The sequence below is a fragment of the Bombyx mori genome, chromosome 4 (assembly GCF_030269925.1).
Source record: "Bombyx mori chromosome 4, ASM3026992v2".
NCBI classification, from domain to species: Eukaryota; Metazoa; Arthropoda; class Insecta; order Lepidoptera; family Bombycidae; genus Bombyx; species Bombyx mori.
In genome coordinates, this window is record NC_085110.1 from 3,793,363 (window position 1) to 3,803,941 (window position 10,579).

Consider the following 10,579-nt stretch of genomic DNA (forward strand, 5'->3'; position numbering starts at 1 on the left):
GGAATGCAGAAAATCACATTTTTCTTCAACATTGTACTATAATTTGCAGGTAGGTAAAACAAATGACTCACAACATAACAATGTCTCACCACCCTTCGATGACTCATTTGTTTTTATCGATAATGGCGTTGCGCCCGTGCAACATGCTCGCCGCCCTAGCCTGGCTATGTTTTATGACCCAAACGGCACGGACGAAATAATTCTACTATAGTGTCTATTAAATTTATATATACTACCTTAAATTTGTGTTTTTAAATTTAAAGAACGCGCTTCGTGACTTACTCCACAAACTAGACGTGCCATCTTAACTATATAAAATGATGTGCTATCATCAAAATTACAGGAATTTCCGAGTTTGTTAAACGAGTATTGTTAATTCAGTGGAAAATAAATTGAAGAAGATTCCATGACGTTTAAACATACATACTTGCTTTTGTAGACACACTTCTCTGGTAAGCAGGACGTATTTGCAAGCACGGACGGATAAATACCATCACCCTGCTTGTTTCTGCGGCGAAGCTGTTATGCTTTACGATTAAGGGTCGATTCGACCAAACAAGAGTAAATCTTATTCTTAGAATAACTCGTCAGTTAATCGAGAGTAAATCAATTTTACGTTTTACCATCTACAATTCTAAGAATAGTGGGCCTATTCGGGAATTGTTACTATACCGCCCTTTCGCACGGAATAACGGAGCTATTCCTAGAATAAAGTAATGGCGTCAGTCAGTCCAACATCTGATTTCTGTCATTTCATAAATATTTATTCTGTTTTAATTTCAAGTCAACGCAATGCACAAAATTACTATTAATAGTCTGGCATTGTATAATGCAACGTTTAAACGAAAAAAGATAAAACCACACGACAAAACTTGACAATTCCCTCAAACAAACAACAAATAAAAATAATACGTTTGACAGCTGGATATCTTTCACAACAGCTACTTTTTCACATTAAAATACGGCAAAATCGAGTTGACGATTTGTATGCTCTTACACTATGCCGTTGAACAACAACATTTATTTGCCGGATTTTATTTTTGTTCACCATTCACTCTGCTATTCGCGTATTGTTATTCCTAGCGCAAGTATACGTGGAAAAACGACTATGGATTTACTCGAGATTAAAATCATGGAATAGGTTATTCCTCGTATAGTTACTCGAGTATAAATTTAAGTTTGGTCGAATCCACCCTTAGAGGGCTGGAATACTTATACTATATAATTAAGACTAACCTCGTATGTCAAGGTGCAAAATATTATATATCTATAGATATAAATAAAATTGGAGTGTCTGTTTGTAATATTGAAATAACCGCTTTTTAATACATGCATATGAATGGTACATACACCAAAATAGCATTTTTTACAATTTTTGTCTGTCTGTTTGTTCCGGCTAATCTCTGGAACGGCTGGACCGATTTTGACGGGACTTTCACTGATATGCAGCTGATGATATAAGGAGTAACTTAAACTACTTTTTTTAGACTAGCTTCACCCCGCGGCTTCACCCGTGGTCAATACCGGCTTTACCATAAGGGCACACGGGGCCCGTGCCCAGGGCCCCCATTCTCAGGGGGCCCCGAAAGACCGACAATTTCTCTCACACGTTTATTCTCAAAACATTTTTGTCCGGCACATTTTTCACAAATCAGTAATCACATGGCATATACTATGCCTATAATAGAAGATTTTGCTCAACAGAAATCCCGAATGAAACCGTTATCGAAATCGTAACCAAAAAACCAGCAGCATTCTAATATCATTAATGACATATTATATCATACTGTATTTGATTACCTATAATAAATGGTCATACTCAGTAAAAAAAAATGTGTGCGTGTACTAGTGTACACACGTAAGAAGTGAAACTTGTTTATGGCCTTATTTTTCGAAAAATGATCTACATTCAACTTTCTAGAAATTGGTTAAATAAAGTTAAATTAGATAAAGTTTAAACAAAAGGATTTTATTATCATAGACATGAATACAAATAATACAATTATTTCACTTTACCTTTTTGCTACTAAGATTATTACAGCATTTCATTAATTGTAATAGAATTATTACTATCATTGTCATTGTCATTATATATTTTTGTAATTAATGGCTTATGGTAACTGAAATATGAAATATATGGTTTACATTCCACGAAATTTAGTGACCGAGTAAAAACTCCATCAATTGTAGTGCCAGATCTTGTTGTTGACGTTTGAGGACTGTTTTTCATGGATAAATTCAATTTATCTTTCAGAAATTCAACTAGCTTCAAAGAATTTTCCGATGCAAAATTTACATTAAAATCTCCACTTAAAATCATCGGTATTTTATAATTATTGTTACCGAGTAAAGAGGCACCTTCACTTGTGTACGGCAACAATGAATGGTGAAGAAAAAGATGGCGCGTAACGGAAAAATGTGACGCGTAACCGAAAAATGTGACGGTAAATTTTTTTCCAACGCCGATAAAGAAGTTTCACTTCAAAAATGTTATTATAATTCGCTTTTTTTACTTTCCAAAAGGGCCTCAAATTCTTGTGTGCCCAAGGGCCCCATCCTAGTTTAAGACGTCCCTGCCCGTGGTACGACAATAACCGCGGGTAACATCGCGGGACTCTGCTATCAATAATAAAATTTAATGTTTGCGAAGCGAAGCGAGGGCGGGTCGCTAGTTTAAAATACGAATGAATGCGAAATAAATGTAACAAGTAAAAAACCTATTCTTAAAATTGAAATAATAATTAAAATTTGCCTTCTCCGTAAATTTAATAGTCTTTGTTAGACTTCTAGTCTTTGCTAATCCTTTTGACAAATCAAATTTCTACGTGAATATCAGTAAATCGTTTTTAGAGCTGTCAAGAATTTTCATAGAAAGACGTTCACCAAAAACCTGACTTTAATAAAAAGGTGAACACGATAATTTACGCGTGTGTTCTACGAATCCGAACAAAAACAGTTTCACTGTAAAAAATTGCGCCAAGTCCACGTTTATAAAACTCATCTCAATAACATTTGCACTTTACAAAAAAAAGAAGACTTCAATAGCTTTCATTCTCTACAAAAATATGTGAAATACAAAAAAATACCAAGAAACCGTCATAAAGATGAAAAAATTAAAAAAAAATTGTTGAAAATTTAAAAATAAAAAAATAAAAATTTTATCGTGCTTGGCGCGCGTCATTGAGTACCCCAAAATTTTTCGGAAGAATTTCAACCCGAGAAAAAAACCATTTTGCTTTAATATACAGTGAAAGCTGAAAAAGTTACCCAGGTTGTCTTTTTCGCTCTTGTTAGCGTTTTATGAGAAATTGAGACAGAACTACGGTAATTTTCAACAGCTCTCACTATATACCTATGGGCTATTATATGCCAAATCGACCACTTTTGCGTCCGACCCCTTTAGATTCAGCTGAAACTTTATTATTCTTTTCTACCCTTTGAAAAACATCTTTGAGAATTTTTTCAAATGTTTTGGAGCCAACGTATACATACGTATCGACTCGTAAGTAGTTTGTATTTGTATAAGCGAACACGAGAGGGTGTTTAGTTCAAATCATAAAAGATGAGTGGGAAATGAAAAAAATTCAAATAACATACGTATGAGATGTCGATTTTACTTAACTTTTGTAAAACTTATTATGAAATAATAATTCATTAATTACATTTATGCATTTCATAGGTTGACCTACTTATAAATTTCTAAACATTGAAAGGATGTTCATTTATCCTGAAAAATTTGGGGTACTCAATGACGCGCGCCAAGTACGATAAAATTTTTATTTTTTTATTTTAAAATTTTCAACAATTTATTTTTAATTTTTTCATCTTTATGACGGTTTCTTGGTATTTTTTTGTATTTCACATATTTTTGTAGAGAATGAAAGCTATTGAAGTCTTCTTTTTTTTGTAAAGTGCAAATGTTATTGAGATGAGTTTTATAAACGTGGACTTGGCGCAATTTTTTACAGTGAAACTGTTTTTGTTCGGATTTCATATCTTTTTGTTAAGTATTATTTTTTGCTCATTTATTACTTAATAAAAATAAATTATAAATAGTCACTCAGCTTAAAAGCTAATGAAACGCTCAATTAATTAGTGTTTTAATGTTAGGTGCCCGACTGGCATGAGACTCTCGGGTTGTCAGTTCCGGTATCGACCGGGGACGCGTGTATTCCGCTTCAAAGTCTGGCGCGCACTAATTGCCATAATTGGGGGTGCGAATGATGCAACAGATGCGCGGGCGCGGGTAGCGCGGGGTGGGTCGTCGCGGCACGGACCTCAGTCACATTCTCTTTGGCTGCTGTTGCCCCGCGAAACGGAACGCTGCGTTACATACTCCCCCTCCAAGTTGGGAACGCGTCCCGAGTCCAACTTGGGACTGTTAGTCTGAAGACGCGGCCTTCCTCTCTGCCTCTTTGGCATAATTGGATCCGTACTTGAATTTGACGGAGAGTGGGTTAAATCTGCGGTGTGATACTTGCCGATGACATTGTTTGACAAGTCTGCTATGAAGTACGTTGTAGGACTAACTATATTTACTACGCGATGCGGGCCATCCCGTCGTGGCATGAACTTACGTGTTACACCCCTAGACGCATAAGCAAGCCATAACGAAGGAAATACTCTTCCAGTAGGACTCGGGAGCAAGCCACGGCGGTGGCATCAACAAGTGCGTAGAGTTCTACCCATCTTGTAGCTACATCCTCTACCAGGAGTACCCATCGCTCCCCCTGCTCTCCTTCTGGCAGTGGCCCGAACAAATCGATTGCGAGAACCTCTCCTCGCTGTTGAAGCACAGGAGTGAGCCTATACGGCGGTACCGATATAGGCGGATGATCACCGGTATCAATGTGGTGCTCGGCGTAAAGGGTTGGGGCTCCCCCCACCCTAAAGATGTCTCCATTCTCCTGCAATAAATGTGATAGCTGCTGTCGTTCATCGGAGCCAAGCATAGAACCCTTATCATCACGCAGGAAGTTAGCAGTAGAAGCAAACATGCATGGCTTAGAGCACTCATATTCAATTGGATAGGTAACCCGTTTTCCCGAAAAATGCCAAGTGGATGAAGCAAAGTCAAGCACAATACCTGCTGCCACCAAAAAATCCATGCCAAGCAAAGTTTCATTATTTTGAGCATCTGGAAAAACAGTAAATTCAAGAGTTACTGACCTTTCGGGACTTATCCTTACTTCTAGAGTAGTGAGCAAAACTCGGCGGGTGCGCGCGGAACCGTCTGCAAGCCTCACCCGACGCCTGGTTTCCTCACACGGATGGTTATGCTTTAACAGCAATTCATAAAGCAACGCTCCGGCAACGCTACTCTTAGCTCCCGTATCCAACAAAGCATTACCTCGTATACCTAACATTTGAACACTTAAAATTGGTCTTAACCTAACCTGGTGCTCAGTAGAGTTACTCTGGGCAACACTTTTCACATTAGAATTAATTGTCGAAAAATGTCCGACGTTTTCCATGGTCACCCTATTTTCGTTCATCATGGTCACCCTATCGCGGCCACTTGGTACCTCGGAATAACTATGTTTTGGTTCGGTACCACTCGAGTAACGCATCAGGGGCCTATTCCTAGAACTAATATTATTGTTTATATTATGATTAAGTCTAGAATAATTTTGAAGTCTAACCTTGTTATCAGTACCGAAAAAGCGCGGAGGAAGAATCGCCTTAAAATCGGTAGGATAATAATTATTTTCATTATCAACAAAACATTGTTTACGATTATTAATATAAATGGACGACTTTACGGTGTTTGAAGTGCAAGCTGTATGCAACGAGCTGTCGCGATGAATAGAGTTCACTGAACTTGACAGCTGTGTATTTACTTTACCAATAGGTAAATCGGATGTGACTGATCGGGTCCGTGCAGCGTCGAAGGCGTAATAACTTGCGTTACACTTTGTACACTGAGACCGAGTAACAACTTTGGTACCACACCCGTAACACGAGGATACAGCTTGCGTATTTTCGTTGTCGAATTTCGTTTTTGACGCTAATTTTAAACACTCATCACGAATATGTCCGTACTTTTTGCAATAAACACAGAACAGTCTTTTAACAATCGACGTAGATGATACATTATCAGTGTTCGTGTAGCGAGGCGCGGGGACTCGAACGGTGCTCGGCGCAGCGCTGTCGTCGCGTGGCGGGCCGCCAGCGGCGCCCGAGTTGAATATTTTCCGCGGCGTCATCCGCGCCGAAGTCGAAGCACCGGCGGGAACTTCGCCTACGGTACTACCCGATGAACGTGGCGTCGCTCGCTGAGGATGATGAATAAATTCAGGCGGACTGGTCTCGTAGATGGAGTCCTCGATATGGCGCGTTTTCTTTAATAACGTGTCGTATGAAGTTATTTCGTCTCTTCTTAATCTTTTACGAACACGACGGTGTAGAAGGCCGTAAAGCATATCAATTTGAACTTTCTCATTAAGGTCACCAGGTGGGAGTTGAGCTAGCAGGGCTCGTGCTCTGGCAACGAAGATCTCCGTCTTCTCTCTTTGTCCTTGCGACATTTTGAAGAGCTCTAAGTAGACTCGATGGGGCGGTCTGCAATCACCGAAAGCGCTTCGTAACGATGATAAAGCGTCGTCCCAGGAAGTGATGCTAGCTTTAACGCCTTGCCACCACACGGCTTCATTTCCGGTTAGTAACATCGAGAGTCCTCGTAACGCGATGGCGTGTCCTACGTCAGCACAATCTTTGTATGATTCGACCGCGTCAAGGAAACCGTCGAGTGAGTCGCCGGGCGCTCCGCTGAACCGCGCCGTGCATGACGCGAAGTTCCCAGAATGGTGAGCGGGCGTCGAGGAAGGCGGCGATGTCGGCTCCGACGTCGGTGTTGCTGATGATTCGAGTTGAGTTTTATGCTCAAAAACTCGGTCGAGTAGGCGTTCGAATGCTGCCATTTGACTTTCTTGTAATGACGCCATGGTGTTTGCGGTAAATGTTGGCGTCGGTCCCGCGGTTGAACCAATTTCTTCTTCAACGTCTTGAAAATCGGATTGACGCCGTGACTGACGACGAGTACGTGTCGTAATTACGTAGATTCACTCCGAAATACTAGTTAAAGGGCCCGCGCTTGGGCTGCCAGTTTAATTTTAGGTGCCCGACTGGCATGAGACTCTCGGGTTGTCAGTTCCGGTATCGACCGGGGACGCGTGTATTCCGCTTCAAAGTCTGGCGCGCACTAATTGCCATAATTGGGGGTGCGAATGATGCAACAGATGCGCGGGCGCGGTTAGCGCGGGGTGGGTCGTCGCGGCACGGACCTGAGTCACATTCCCTTTGGCTGCTGTTGCCCCGCGAAACGGAACGCTGCGTTACAGTGTAATAATAATCAACATCAACTTTTACAAATTTAAACCGAATTAAATTTTGTTTCAAATGTGAAGGGTAGATGACGCTGTTCTTAATTATTTCAAAATTTAAAATTAAAATCTGAAAGCCTTGAAACATCAATCCGCATAAATGTAATTTAAAAACTACAGTAAGAGGCTTAAATAAAAAGCTGAACTTAACTCAGCCTTAATTAGAATTTTCATCGGAATTCAGTAGTAAAGTTCAAGTTATTTTGATGAAATCAAAACCGAAATATTCATAGCATCTTAAACAATCACCTATAATAATAAATATTATAAATATTAGTTATTATATTATTTATTATCGTAGACAATCACAACGGTTTTATAGTTTTGGGAAGGGATTTTTTGTAACGCCATCTCGTAAAGTATTTCGGTATTACATTACAAAACAAAATTGTTTCTCCAACAGTAACAACAGTATTTGCTTCGGCAGTACTTAAACTAAAATACTAACAGTAACAACAATAACGTTATTTAATGTATAAACCGTTCAATAAGAACTGCAAACTATCCCCTTGAAGCTACAGTTTATGTAGGAATAATGACTTTTTGGCGGGAACGCGAGGTGTGAAGTTGTGTGATTTGTTTTAATTTGTCTATTTAGTGTTTCTTCGGGTTTAAATGTGTAATAATAGTGGTTTATTAACTGTTTAATATCTGTGAAAGTGCACAAACGTGGGAAAATGAAACAAAGCCGCTGTACGTAACTTCTCGGTTTCCTCCAAAAAGTCCACTGAGATCTTAGTAAATGACCACCACCATTTTACTGAGATTATATTTCATTCCATATCATCTCATCTCATTTCATTTCATCCCTTTTGATTAATGTCTCAAATTAATCATCTTCATTTCATTTCACTCCATAATATCACATTTCATTTCACTCCATAATATCATTTTTCATAAAAATATGAATATAAATTAAAATAAGACATGACTTAAAGGTCTCAGTTACCAGGTCATAAAATCCATTACAAATAGGAATAATTCCAGCGCACCCTGGCGGCCGTAGATTACCATTCTCGAATATTTATAGTCTGTGGCATGTCACTTTTTACATCGAAAAAAGTCAGGATCGAAATTTTTGAGCGAGCCATAGTTTGTGGTGATAAAATTAATAATTTCAAGTAGATTAATTATTGTAATTGATATAACTAGTTAATATCAGTAAAATAAAGTTGTGAGTGATTGATATAATATACAATTTAGGAACCAGAAGTACCGTAGAATTAAATAAAATTTCGCAACTTCAAAAAACTGTTCTGCTCACAGTAAACACAGTCGGTAGTCTGACGCTCCGTTTACAACGGGATTTTTAAACGGAACTTGGCGCCAGATTCTACCGAATCTGTGGATAAACAATAAGTCAGGAGGTCTAACTCGGAACAAATTTCACACAAAAAGTGGGCCGACTAGAAACCAAAATGACGTATGAAGCAAAAACCAATCAAAACCGAGGTTAGAAATAGACATTGGTTGTGTTTGGTTTGAATTCAAAACGAAAGCAGGGATTGGTTCATGCGCTTGCTGCAATGTCAGCTATGACAGCAGAGTCATAGCAACGTGGACAATGTTATGTAATAAGTAGACCAGACAAAGTTAATAATAAAACAATATAATTGTATAATGTTTATATATTTGTTTTTCTTTTTGTAATGAACTCTATGTCCGTCGAAATATAATTAATTTATTACGTTTTTGCCTGGAAGACATTAAAAAAGAATCTTTTTTCGTAATGTAGTGAAGACGGATTCTGAGAAATTCAACGCTTACACATTTTATAAAAAAAATGAAATGGTCATTATTTGTCTGGTGACTGTTTTTTAGCGCAGAATATCTTCATTGCCAATTATTTTAGAAAAACACTGCGTAGATATTACTGACAGATTACTTGCTCGAGTAAGTGATTTTCCGTTATCATGTATTTTTATTATTTTTCTTATTAGTGTTTCTGTGCGTGTGCATATTTTATACAACATCACAGATGGATACGAGAGTCCACCGAAATCTTTCAAGCTAATCAGCTTGTGAAAATACAATTTTTCATTAGCAGGTAGTAATGATAAGCATTCTGGACAGTTGATTTTTGCTTGCAGTTTTCAGGTTACAAAGCCGAATTGCGAAAGCCGAATGTTATAGCCTACAATTTGCTCCACTGTTTCTGGCAATTGAATTTTAGCATCCAGCATGTTTGCACCATGCAATTTTCTTCTTCTTTTTTTCTCTCAATTTTTACTCTCACCTGCTGCAGTAGAGTAACTAGCGGAATGGTCTTATTGATTATCGAAGAGCAGTTTAGAATTGGAATATCCTCCAATGATAATGCTGTTGCCTGTGAATTTAGAGCTGAGGTTCAAGTTCATTCAATTATTTTTATATATTCCCGTAAATTGACAGGCGTTTGGGTTATTGTTGCAACGACCGCGAATGCGGATCAATCCAAAAAAAATATATTCAAGATGATCTTGGCTAAATTTATAAGGTAAAATAAATTTCAATATTTGTGCCTCTACTAAGCGAGCAAAAAGTAATTTAAAACTTGAAATACAAATAAGAAGACCTAGAAATCCATTATAGACTGAGTTTCGTCAATGGTTTTAAAGAGTTGGTATATACCGTTACTCTTTGTCCATTTACGGTTTGGAGTTTTTTTGGACTGCACATTGATTTGGTGATTTTTAATATATTTTTCGCTTAGATCCAGAATATTGTATAGTTTTTCTTTTTGTTCATCCGAAAAAGGGTGTTTAAACCCGTGTTCAGAAAGTGATCTTGCATTTAGTATATCAAAGAGGTTATTAAACGTTTCTGAAAAGATAACAGTTGCATGTGTGTCTTGAAAATCGGGCATTAAACATGCCATTGCTGCGAACAAAACTTAATCGCATCAGCTACACTTTGACTTAAAGTTTGAGTCGCTAGTTTCACGTTCATTATATTATTTCGGAACTCTATATGCCGATTTTATACTTATTCCCAAAATGCAATCCAATATTATCTTGGACATTTTTGAGTTTCTGCAAATGTGCCCACTATTTAGTATCTAGAGTACTTTAACTTGAAAGCTGCGAATGCTTCTTCGGTAAATGCTGGCTTTCCATCCATGGATTGGTACCATTTAGATAAGGTTGACGGATGAGGAAGAGATGAAAGCAACTGTCGTCTCACATATTTGTATCCTGCTGGTGAATAATGGTTTAGCG

The 10,579-nt window shown here is 38.1% G+C and overlaps 1 protein-coding gene across 1 annotated transcript; it reads right to left on the reverse strand.

Moving 5' to 3' along the window:
- Positions 1–742: 742 nt before the first annotated feature.
- Positions 743–7,197, reverse strand: LOC134198736 (uncharacterized). The gene is made up of 2 exons (XM_062668083.1): positions 5,170–7,197; positions 743–4,907 (listed from the first exon to the last, which is right to left on the reverse strand). The coding sequence occupies exons 1-2, from the start codon at positions 6,942–6,944 to the stop codon at positions 4,706–4,708; spliced, it is 1,977 nt and encodes a 658-aa protein (XP_062524067.1). The 5' UTR covers positions 6,945–7,197; the 3' UTR covers positions 743–4,705.
- Between the last annotated feature and the right edge of the window lie 3,382 nt (positions 7,198–10,579).

Excerpts from the sequence above, each read along its gene's own strand:
- LOC134198736 (XM_062668083.1), bottom strand. The coding sequence starts at position 6,944 with ATGGCGTCATTACAAGAAAGTCAAATGGCAGCATTCGAACGCCTACTC. Across the intron at positions 4,908-5,169 it reads GTAAGGATAAGTCCCGAAAG|GAGAATGGAGACATCTTTAG; the intron begins GTCAGTAACTCT and ends CATTTATTGCAG.